The following is a 12,953-nucleotide window of genomic DNA, read 5'->3' on the forward strand; positions in this document are numbered from 1 at the left end:
TTAAAATAAATAATTGATCAAACGGGGTATTCCTAACGAAAAAAATTACATGGTGTTCTAGAAACTGTAGGGTGTCCCCTTGAAAGCTAATTGAAAGTCAGAAGTTGAAAAATTTTTTTCCTATTATTTTTGTAATTTAAGTAAAAAATTCAAAAATGAAAAGCATTTTCTTTTGAATTACAATGAAAGTGAAGTAAAAAAAAAATCAAATTTGAAAATTATTAGATGTTTTCCACGATTTTGGACAAAAAAAAATTTTTTTCGTTGGAACTACCCCGTTTAATCAATTATTTATTTAAAAAACGAGTGGGCCACCTCAAAATGTTGAATAAAAAAATTTTTTTTTTTATAAGGTACAAATTCTACCCCCATGCTAAGAAAAAAAAAAAGTTTTTTTTCAACCCACCCTAATGAACACCTTCCACTTTTTTGTAAAAAATAGGGGAGGGGGAGGGTCAAATTAGGTAGTGAAGAGATTTCACTGTACCCCCACTCGACCTTCCGACTTATGGGTGATAGGGGGACCGCTAACTATTTTTATAGAATTTAGTTTATATTTTATGGTTCAATATTTCGTAACTGTGTCAGCCCAGTTGGTAGCGAACGAGTTTCTTAACTCAAAGGACGCGAGTTCGATTCCTCCCGACGTCAGTGTTTTTGAAAAATGAACTAAAATCGTAAAAACATCGATAACCATAACCGTGACGCGTTTTTGATGCGTGAAAATTGTCTCGAATAAAGAAAACAAAATGGCGAAACGAGAATTAAGTTTTGCAAAAAAATTGATTCAAGTAAAAATATTTTTGACTGTATACTAAAATTTTTCGTGGCCCATTTCGTCACAAATCTGTTTTGCTTCTCCATATAAATAAAAAAATCCGAGGCTTATTTTGTTTCCCTTTTATCTGAAGTAATAAATTAATAGCGGCCATTTATAAATAGATTAAATGGTATTTGTATTTGTTAACAGATATATCTTCCTAGCAATCTACACATTGGAAATGGTGATAAAGTCAATAGCAAAGGGTTTTATACTCAACAAATATACTTATCTGAGGAATCCATGGAATTGGCTGGACTTTGTCGTGATAACAAGTGGTTACGCTACAATCGGTATGGAAGTTGGTAATTTAGCGGGTTTGAGAACATTCCGGGTACTCAGGGCTCTAAAGACCGTCTCTATTATGCCTGGTAAGTTTTTTAAAAACTATTTTCTTTATCTAACTAATTCACTTTTATTTTTAATCCTCGAATTGTTCTGGATTTTGTTACGACAGTAAAAAAAAACAATCCAGTGAATTGATGTTTAACTTTAACTGGACTTGGAAACAATAAACAATAAAAATTAATTGGACTTAATTTAGTACGACAAGTTTACTGTTCAATAAAAAAATTAATAGTCTCATAAAAAAAATTATTACCTTTTTTTTTACGGGTAGGAAACAAGTGGGTACGATATTAGCAATTACGTGACAGATAATTCCGCATTATTTGCAACAATAAATTTTCCCAATAATAACAATAATAATAATAATAATAATATATAGATATATAATGGCGAATTAGTAATTGATTAATGATTATTGTCCCATTTCTCTTAGTAGCCATATAGCTTACAGTTAATTTGATTCACCAATTGGATTAATTACAAGGACGAGAAACGGTGGGTGGCACACACTAGTTAAGCTACAAATAGTAATCTATAACACACAGCTATCCGTTATTGCACACTTCCCGAAGGACTTCCGCTCCTCCTCTTTCTCGCATAAAGGACGATCAATTGTCCACCTCCATCACATAATCAAGATAAATTACATTCACTTAAGCATTTTTGTTCCTGTCAAAAACATCCTCTCTGACTACTTACTAAAAGTATATATGTATATATTTATATATATGTTATTTTATAACTCGATTATCACATTTTTCAACAGTTTAATTTAATAATCGAGTAATTTAATTTCTGCAATTAAATCGGTAACTTGGTTTGAAAGCAAAAACAGTCGGAAATTTTTCGGTAATTGGTAAAATAAATGTGTTAATTTTGGTAGTTAAATACTTTAATTTAGTCAATGAGTCTGCTTGAATTAATGAAAGACACTTGGATTAATTGATTTTTATTCCTGATGACTTAATTAACTGGGTTGAAAAAGTCTTACTGCTAATCTGTGGTGAAGACTTAAACCTTTTTTAATTTTTAGGTCAATCTACTCGATAGTTTAATTACTATTTTTAACGAAATCGCAAAATGGAAGAAAGGGCGGGAAAAATTTGTAATTTCAAATTTTTTTGCGTAAAATAGGATTGTATTTAAAAAATGGACATGTCGAAAAATGACATAAAATGATGTTTTAACTTTTCGACGCCGATATCATTTGAGCTAATAAATCAATTTTGACAGTTCTAGAGCTGATTAGATTTTAGAATCAATCGATGGAGTCATTTCTGGAAAATTTTATAAAAACTAAAAGAAATTTTTTTTTCGTATTTCTTCTATACCTCAGAGTCTAATTGATCGATCGATTGAAAATTCTCAGCAAAGTTGACAGCCAATAAGATCTTTCGATTGCCGCAAGAACCGTTCTGATCAGTTATTAAGTTAAAAAGTTATAGCAAGTTTACACACACACACACACACACACACACACACACACACACACACACACACACACACACACATACGTCATTCTGAAAATGGTCAGATTTGCTTCTGAGGACCTCAAAACGTCGACATCTGATGAAAACCCGGTTTTCAAAAATCGGACCGAAACCAATAACTTGCCGAATTTTTGAAAATTTAAAATTTTTTTAGCGGGAAATTTAAAAAATTGTATTAAATTCTAACTAAAAGTTTTCTTTTACTATCCTTGCTATTAAAAAAAAAAAAAATTAATTCTTGGTAATTAATTTACCATAAAATTAAAAAAGTTACGAAAAGTAATTTCACGGTTAATATATTTAAAAGTAAATAATACAAACACGTTGTTGTGGTTCCTGGTAATCAGAGTTTCTCTAAAAAGTTTAAAAAGTAAATAAAAAAGAGAGATTTTTATTTTTTTAAGTAAAGATGTTAATGTCCCGACTTATTGCATTAGCATATGCATGAGTGTGAAGATGAGTGCGAAGCGGAAGAGGTCAGTGTCGGAGATCAGAGAAACTAATAACAAACTGGCAATGAGGATTATGAGCTACGTGACGTATTATCTGTACAGAGTAATTACACACGAGTTGTGTCAACGCCGATTTGTCTCCGTGAGAGTGATTTAATATATACACCATAGCCAGGACCTAGATCAAAACCAGGATGGGCGTCAAAGTACACTGTAGTATAAACGTCCCAACAATAATATTGAAAATTAACCTTCCACTTTCGTGCACACACAAGCACATTTATATTAACACATATTTAGATTGCCTCTAGTTTAATTTAATCATCAATAACCAATCGCGATTTGAATTAACAGTTTGATAATTAATAATTAAATTAACATAATAAATAAAATTAAAATGAACCCAACCGTTGAAATTAAAAATTCAAAAATTATTTTCATAAATTTTATCTACACGGTAAAAATTACAATATATTATGGGTATGGTTCCTATATCGTATGATAACAGGTTTTTTTTTTAAATATCGTTTATAGTGTGTGGTTATCATAATATTACGGTAATAATTACCGTAATAGCATGGTAATTATTACTGTAATAATATGGTAATCATTACTATATATTTTGGTAATGATTTCCATAATATAAAGAATTTTTAAATGACATCGTAATCGTTAGCATAAGGTTATGGTAATTATTCCTATAAGGTATGGTAATAATTACTGCGATAATATGGTAAGTATTACTATATATTTTGGTAATGATTTCCATAATATAAGGAATTTTTAAATAACTTAGTAATATTTACCATGCTGTTATGGTAATTTTTTCTATGGTATATGGTAGTATTTACCATGATGTCATGGTAATTATTCCTCTAAGGTGTGGTAATAATTACCGTAATAATATGGTAATCATTACTATATATTTCGGTAATGATTTCCATAATATAAGGAATTTTGAAATAACTTAGTAATATTTACCATGCTGTTATGGTAATTTTTCCTATGGTATATGGTAATGTTTACCATGATGTCATGGTAATTATTCCTATAAGGTATGGTAATAATTACTGCGATAATATGGTAATTATTACTATATATTTTGGTAATGATTTCCATAATATAAGGAATTTTGAAATAACAGTAATATTTACCATGCTGTTATGGTAATTATTCCTATGGTATATGGTAATATTTACCATGATGTCATGGTAATTATTCCTATAAGGTGTGGTTATAATTACCGTAATAATATGGTAATCATTACTATATATTTCGGTAATGATTTCCATGATATAAGGAATTTTTTAATGCTATGGTAATCGTTAGCATAAGATTATGGTAATATTTACCATGCTGTTATGGTAATAATATATGGTAATATTTACCATGATGTCATGGTAATAATTACCGTAATAGTATGGTAATAATTACTGCGATAATATGGTAATCATTACTATATATTTTGGTAATGATTTCCATAATATAAGGAATTTCTCAATGGCATGGTAATCATTACCATAAGACTCACTACTCCCATACGTACCTAGGAACTGTTCCAATGTGAACATAGCATTCATCACTATGTGACTATAGGAACTATTCCCAGAACTTATAGGCCCATATTCCGTAACTCCAAGTAATTATTATCATAACGTGGATCGATTTTTCATAATCGTACTAGGAACGGTTACTTTAATTTTTACTCCATGTACCGATACATAAATATAATAGCTCGTCAGTAATGAAACAATACGTCATAGAATTCGATCTTTCTTCAGCCATCAGCTCCCACTCTAAAAGATTCCAACGAATGAATAGTCTTCTAATGACTCGCTCAAGTACCCACACACTCGAGAAAATAAAAAAAAAAGTAGAAAAGAAAAAAGTACTAGGTCAATAGGACATTTCAGTATGTTATATATTATAACATACAATATATACTAAAAAATATACAACTCCAAGGAATCAGAATGACTATTCGACTATTTCGGTTCTTGATGACTTGTCTGTTTGCTGACTATGAGTATAAAAATGAGTATAAGTACAATTGCTTATAAATCACGAGTCTTAAAGACTGAAGTGAACTTTTTCACATCAGATATACTTTTTGTTACAGGCCTCAAGACCATCATCAATGCCCTCTTGCACAGTTTCAAGCAGCTCGCGGAAGTTATGACCCTCACGATATTCTGTTTGATGGTTTTTGCTCTCTTCGCACTTCAAGTTTACATGGGCGAGCTGCGTAACAAGTGCGTGAGACATCAACAGCCTAATGACACCCAGGTCGCATGGAATGAGTAAGTTTTACTGTACGTGGCTTCTTGTTTTTGGTTACGGATTTCCTTGGAGATTTTTTTATTGCGGTCATGAAGAAGTCGATAATTAACTGATGGGGTCTTGTCCCCCATGAAAAAACTTTATAAAAAAAATATATTTTTTATATAAAAAAAATATATTAAAAATACATAAAAAATATATAAATATATAAAAAATATGTATAAAAAATATATTTTAAATAGTTAACTTTTGGCCGATTTTCGTATATATTTTAAATAAACTAAAAATATATCTTAGAATGTATAAAAAATACATGTATAAAAATATACAAAAAATATATTAGTAATATATTTTTAAGTTAATCACCAACCCAGAAAATAAAATATAAAAAATATATTTTTTATATAATTTTTTTTTACCTAGGTTGTTGGTTGAATTAAAAATATATTACTGATATATTTTTTGTATATTTTTATACATGTATTTTTTATATACTAAGATATATTTTTAATATATTTAAAATATATACGAAAATCGGGCAAAAGTTAGCTATTTAAAATATATTTTTTATACATATTTTATATATATTTTTTATGTATTTTTAATATATTTTTTTTATATAAAAAATATATTTTTTTTTATATGAAAAATATTTTTTTTTATAAATTTTTTTCATGGGGAGTTTGAAGTAAATCATTTTATGAGAGGGCGCAAATTTTTCATGGAAAAGAATTAAAAAATGATCAAGTAGGTAGGAATTTTTTTTTACGGGATCAAGATTGAAGTTTAATATTTCGTACAACTTTGGGGTAATTTAAGAGAAAAAAACCTTGAGGTATTGGGAAAAGTTTTCAGGAAGAAAATACTTCGGAAAAGTCCGATGCTTTTATTGAAATAAAAGTATTTGATTGGAAAAAATTTCTTACAGCAATTCAGTTTTTTTTAATAAAAAAATTTTGATAGACGGATTAGTTTTTTGAGAAATTTGATTTTTAAAAATGGAAATAAATAAATTTTGCGGAGAAATAATTAATATTTATGTAGCGTGAAATTTATTGAAGAGAATAATAACTATCGCATATGGGAATTGGAGCGAATAAATAAATAAAAAATTAAAAATTCGTGTAAAGTAGAGTCGACTGTTTGACAACATTGCATGCGCGAACTGAATCGAGTCATACATTTATTTTTACAAGGTTGTGTGTGATAGGTAAATTTTTTTTTCTTTTTGCGATAAAACAATCTCTGAAAAATAAATATTGCGGGAAAATATTTTTTTTTGTGAAATTGAACACAGAAATACTTGGGTGTTTACACCAACTGCAAGTAAATTCAAATCGAGGAAAAATATTTTTTCAAATTTAATTTTTTATTTATGACCCATTGACCCTTACGCTGTAAAAAATTCGCGGAGTACAAGCGGATTAAATCTGGAGTAAATTTTCAGTGAATGCGGAGCGGATGACTTTTTTTTATTTAATCCCCTCGGAATAAAATTCACTCCGGGGAATTTATTTTAATATTCAAAATTTGAATCGGAGTAAATGCGGATTGAAATAAAATCCAAATTACTCCGAAATCACTCCGCTGGAAAAACAAATTTCATATTTACTCCGTATTCGAAGTGATTTTTTTTGAAACTCCAAAATTTCGAGTGACGAAATGAATTCGGATTGAAGTAAAATCTGCAATCACTCCCGATTTTTTCGGTGTAAATAATTTTCCTCTGAAATAATTATTTTTCAGTATCATTCTTAGATGATATATTTAGTTGTCTAGTTACTCGGACGTTGATTACTCATGTCAGGTTTATTTGTTTCTGCTTTTAAAATGTTTGAAACATACATCGGAAACTTTTTCAAGCGGATCGAGAAACTAAACGATATAATTTAAAGTCACGAAAACTTTTACCGGGTGTTAGTTTTATGTAAAATGCTATAGATATAAGTAAGAGAGAAAAGTATGAGAAAAAAAATAAAGTATATGTATATAAGCTAGTACAAAAGTATACGTGCAAAGTGTTTGGGTCACTGCGGTTGATATTCATGAGATACCTAGTTCACTATTACCCAAACGGTCACTGAGTTTTGCGTCTGCTAGGGATATGCAGGCCAGTATATTTTTTTTTTTTTTTACTGACATTATCTCCGTGGGCTCGCTTTTCGAATATTAAAACTTACATACAAGAGGACCTATAGCCATTTTTTTTTCAGGCTTCTCGCTGGCGCACTAGACCAGACTGCGACTTTTTTTTTGTTTTCCATACTTTTATTTTTTATTTTTCAGTAACCTACTAACGCCGGGATAATTATAATTTACCGAACAATGAAAAAGAAAAATAGACGAGAAAAAAAAGTATCATTGCATACTGCATGTCCCGTTTAATTGGGATTCCCCACATTCATTAAGAGGGCACGTGATTTTTTTTTTGGGAATCGGAGTCGAGAAAAAATTTTAACTTTTTTATTACCGTACGCAGTAAATTTTAATTATTTTTATTAATTTATTACCATTAGTTTAATTTTAATGGATTCAGTTTTTCGAAAAAAAATTAATCCATTTTAGTTTTTAAATTAGTGGTTACGGCTTATTAAGTAGTTAATAATAAGACGTAACTACTAATCAGACCAACTACTGACTGCTACTTGAATGTACTGTTAATTTATGAAAAAAAATTTGAAATTTTCTTCTCAGTTTTTGTAAAATAAACTTTGATTATAGAGAAATCTCCTACACTGAAAAAAATAATTGGTAGCAGCTACCCATTGGCAGTTGGTAGCTATTACCGATTATTTTTCGGTAGCCGCTACTGATTATTTCGGCACCAGTTACCGAAATAATCAGTAGCTGCTAGTGATTAATTTTTGGTAACAGCTACCTATGATTTCCGTAACAGCTACTGATTACTCGGTTACAGCTACCGATTATTTCGGTAGCCGCTACTGATTGGAATCGATGCCAGCTACCGAAAAAAAATCGGTAGCTGTTACCGAAAATTAGGTAACTGGTACCGAAATAATCGGTAGTTGCTACTGATTAATTTTTGGTAACAGCTACCGATTATTTCCGTAACGGCTACCGATTATTCGGTAACAGCTACCGATTATTTCGGTAGCCGTTACTGATTGGAATCGGTACCAGCTACCGAAAAAAATCGGTAGCTGTTACCGAAATAATCGGTAGCTGCTACTGATTAATTTTTGGTAGCTGCTACTGATTAATTTTTGGTAACAGCTACCTATTACTTCCGTAACAGCTACTGATTACTCGGTTACAGCTACCGATTATTTCGGTAGCCGTTACTGATTGGAATCGGTACCAGCTACCGAAAAAAATCGGTAGCTGTTACCGAAAATTAGGTAACTGGTACCGAAATAATCAGTAGCGGCTACCGAAAAATAATCGGTAGTAGCTACCAACTGCCAATCGGTAGCTGCTACCGATTATTTTTTTCAGTGTAGAAAGTTCGAAATTTTTTTATTCAATTTCGGGTAAAATGGGTCGGCAAAAATAAAAAAAAATTCGTGCGAAGTAAAATTGTAGAAAAATTTTTTTAATGCATTTTGAAAATAATGCAAATGCATAATGAATTTTTTTTTACCATCACAAATTTTTGGAAAAAATGCAGACGTAATTTTTGAATTTGCAAATGTATCACTTGAGTAATTAATGAATTTATTTAACAAACAATTTACTTGTACGACAGGAAGTGTTCTAATTAAAAATTAATCTATCAAGTTATCACTTATTTTTTAATGTAGGAATGGAAAGCGCGTTTACTAAATTAGGAGCTCATATTTTTTAATAAAGGAAAAAAAATGTATACTAACAAGAGCGAAGAGAAATAATTAATTAATTAATTTTATACCTTAATAATGAAGTATTAAATAATTTCACGACGTTTATTGGCTTTTTTTTATTGCGGTTTTATGAGAAAATGATACTGCTCAGAACTAGATGAGGTTTGTTTGGATCGTTAACGTTAACCGATAGTTTAAGAATACTAACCGCCGATAGTAGATATCGATTTCTTAAAACTCAACGTTAAAAGTTATCTGATACTTTCTTGACTTTTATCGCAATATAAATGTCTTACGTGAGTAAATTTTTATCATCTTACTTTTTTTTCAAGAATAAAAAATAAAATAATCTCACTCGAGTGTAAAAAAAAATAAGCCAGAAAATGTAATAAAAATATATTTTTCAAGTGCATCAAGAACAAACATTTTTCTTTTCTATTTCATCCAAGCTCAAGTAACTTGTGTACATATAACAAGTCTTATATATACACATATATATCTATGTATACACATAGTAACAACATTGATCTATAAAATTGTAAAGAAAGATTTATATTCTTCACTGCCAACAGGTGGACTTGGAATTCGTCCAATTGGGCATTCGACGAGGACGAGAAACCCATCATCTGCGGCAATGTCACCGGCGCCAGGTTATACTTTTTTTTATTTGGCTCATTATAAATTATAAACCAACCGGCTAACGAATATTTCATTTACCAAAAAATAACAAATACAATTGAGATAATAGATAATAGATAAAAATAATAATAATAATAATAATAATAATAATAATAATAATAATAACGAAGCTACTCTAACTTTTTTTATTTTTTATTCTCTCAAGCGAATGAATCGCAGCGATGATGCGCGAAATTGTCACTCAGTGTCAGATTCTCATCTTACCTCTATATATATAGACCAGGGCTATAAGATACTATTTTTGAGGCAAAAATAAAATTGTTTACTTGAAAAATGCTCAAGTACGATTTTTACTAAAAGATAGACAAGTTGGTCATACTGGACCACGCGGTCAATTTGAAATTTTCCTTAGAAAAAAAAAAAAAAAAAAAAATGACTTTTTCAGTGTTTGTTATATAAATTATTTAATTTATAGCTGGAAAAAGTTATCTCTGAGGTAAAATGGGCCACTACACGGAGAGAAATTTATGGTAACGATTACAATAAATTATGGGAATAGTTCCCATAATGTATCGTAACCGGTTTTATTGAAATGTCAACTATAGTAACCTTTACCATAATATTATGGTGATGGTTACCATAATATTATGGTAACCGTTACCGTAATATATGGTAACCATTACCATAATTATTTCACATGCGATATGGGAATTGTTACCATAATTATGGGAATTATTCCCATACTTATGGGAACTTTTCCCAGAAAGTATGGGCCTATATCCCATAATTCCAAGTAATCATTACCATAACGGTATGGGATGATATTTCATAAACGTACTAGAAATGGTTACCATAAATTTCTCTCCGTGTATTGTAAAAAAAAAATTCTAAGTGGATTTCACTTTTTGGGCTGCTCGACTTACCCGATTTTTTTCTACGAATTCTAAATATTTTTATCAAAAAAAAAAATTTGTCTCAAAAATCGTGTTTTATTTAAGCCTGGTCTTCTCTGTATATATTTCTACGTGTAAAAAACTAAGTATATATATGTGGAGAAATCTCTAGCTTAGTTTTCGACCGTTTCCGAACACTTGGGATTTTTCAACGAGCTAAACTTTAAGCTTACGGTTCATCGGACCGCAGCTGCTCGCTAAAAAAAAAATATATATATATATATATATATATATATATATAATATATATATATATACTTATTTTCCGCAAACTCAACTAACAGAGAATCGCTCTACCGCTTTCGAGATTGATCTTTATATTTATCACAAAAAAAAAAAAAAATGAAATAAAATAAATAAATAAAAAAGACCATTTCCAACTATGACGTGAATAATGGCTGTGAACTAAATTCTTTTTCACCCGAATTGATTTTGTTAGAGAAATCAATTTAAATTGAATTGAAAACAATTAAGGGAACCACTGAATCGGGACCGATCGAAAAATCGACTTTTCTTTATATTTTATGTCGGCCCTTATCCGATTTAAATACTCGGTACTTAACCGCGTCCTGTTTAAATAAATTTTTTCAAGTCAATAAAACTTTAAGAATATTATTTTCCGTAATACATTTTGATGTTTGCAATTTAGTGTCAGATAAAATTATAATTGGATCCATAAAACCGTAAATTAATTCAAAAGGGAGAAATATCGAGTATAAAAAGTTTATTAGAGTCGGCGAGTTGGCGTTAAGGGAAAATTTAATAACATTGTCGGGTAATAAAAAATATAATAATATTTTATGTTTTTATTGACAGACACTGCAATGAAAATTTCACATGTCTGTGTGTCGGTCCAAATCCAAATCACGGATACACTAATTTTGATAGTTTTCTGTGGTCGATGCTCACTACGTTTCAATTAATTACTCTTGATTATTGGGAGGATGTTTATAATAAGGTATGTAATTACTTTATTGGATTTTATTATGGACAAGATAATTTAATATTAGTAATTGTTATCAGCTAGTTCTAGTGGTAACCATTTAATTACTATAAAGCGGAGGTATTTAGTTATCAATTATCATCAGAGCGGAGCCATTTGCTACGGAAATTTAGATCTGGAAATGACAATAATTACAAATTTTTTTTTTATTCACTACACGAGCTTTTGATATTCAATTTCCAATATAAATTAGGGGTGTGCGAATAATTCGAAACTCGAATTCTTCGAAAGTTTCCGAATCATTCGAATTTTTTTTTGAATTATTATATTATTCGCAAATTTTCCAGTATTTTGAATTCAGAGTTTGTTATAGTCGATATTCAAATATGAAATTAACATTTAATATACATTTTATTTAAACCATGAAATATAATTACACAAATAGAAAAATTGGTATGAAAATTTGCTACAAATTTTTTTTCAAACGGAAATTAATAATGATAAAAATCACAATTAATTGAAGAGATCTCTTGCCAATATTAGTATCTAGATTTTTTATGTTACTGACAGAGATGAACATGCATTGAAATTGAGCAATTGTTTTCTCCGGGTAATTGATTTTTAATCAAAAAATATATTATTCGTAAGTAGAATACTTAATACACGATGTAATGGAATTCAAATTGTAAACAATAGAAAATCCAGTGAAATTTCGATAATTAGCGAATTATTCGAACATTTCTGAATTATTCTAAATTTTTCGAATTTTTCGTCGAATTTCGAATAATTCGAAAATTCAAATTATTCGATTGGAATTTCTAATCGAATATTAATTTTCGATTCGATTTAATTCGAACGGTATTCGCACACCCCTACTACAAATAAATATTTTAATTGATTTTATAAATTTTTTTTTAATTTTTAAATCACAAAATTTTTTTTTCTGTGAAATTAAAAAAAATTCAAATAATTAAATTTGTAATTTAAAATTAATGAAAGTTTCAAATGGTATTTTATGTTTTTTTAAGAAGCGCGAGTGTAAATTGTCCATAACAAATTTATGTTGCTCAACTATGGCATTTAGGGGAGGGTAAAATGGGATACCCAAAAATTATATTCCGATTTTGCCCAAAAAAAGATTCAAAAAAATAAAAAATCAATTTAAATTGAAAATAATCACTCTAAAGTTTAATTCTAAGTCGTACAAAATGGCGGGCTACTCAATTAAA

At 29.3% G+C, this 12,953-nt stretch overlaps 2 protein-coding genes across 5 annotated transcripts in view; one reads left to right on the top strand and one right to left on the bottom strand.

The window, feature by feature from the left end:
* The window catches only part of LOC130666801 (uncharacterized), a 65,373-nt gene extending 56,020 nt beyond the window's left edge, over positions 1-9,353 (bottom strand). The window contains exon 1 of the mRNA XM_057468078.1: positions 9,259-9,353. The gene's annotated coding sequence lies outside the window, so the exon portion shown is untranslated. The remainder of the gene's footprint in view (positions 1-9,258) is intronic.
* LOC130666691 (sodium channel protein 60E) overlaps positions 1-12,953 on the top strand; it is a 61,011-nt gene that overhangs the window by 25,916 nt on the left and 22,142 nt on the right. For all 4 annotated transcript variants that reach the window (XM_057467898.1, XM_057467908.1, XM_057467918.1 and 1 more), the window contains exons 3-6: positions 971-1,191; positions 5,230-5,410; positions 9,763-9,840; positions 11,598-11,739. In XM_057467898.1, the coding sequence (XP_057323881.1) occupies positions 971-1,191; positions 5,230-5,410; positions 9,763-9,840; positions 11,598-11,739 (622 nt within the window). The remainder of the gene's footprint in view (positions 1-970; positions 1,192-5,229; positions 5,411-9,762; positions 9,841-11,597; positions 11,740-12,953) is intronic.

This window comes from Microplitis mediator, chromosome 1 (genome assembly GCF_029852145.1).
Source record: "Microplitis mediator isolate UGA2020A chromosome 1, iyMicMedi2.1, whole genome shotgun sequence".
NCBI lineage: Eukaryota > Metazoa > Arthropoda > Insecta > Hymenoptera > Braconidae > Microplitis > Microplitis mediator.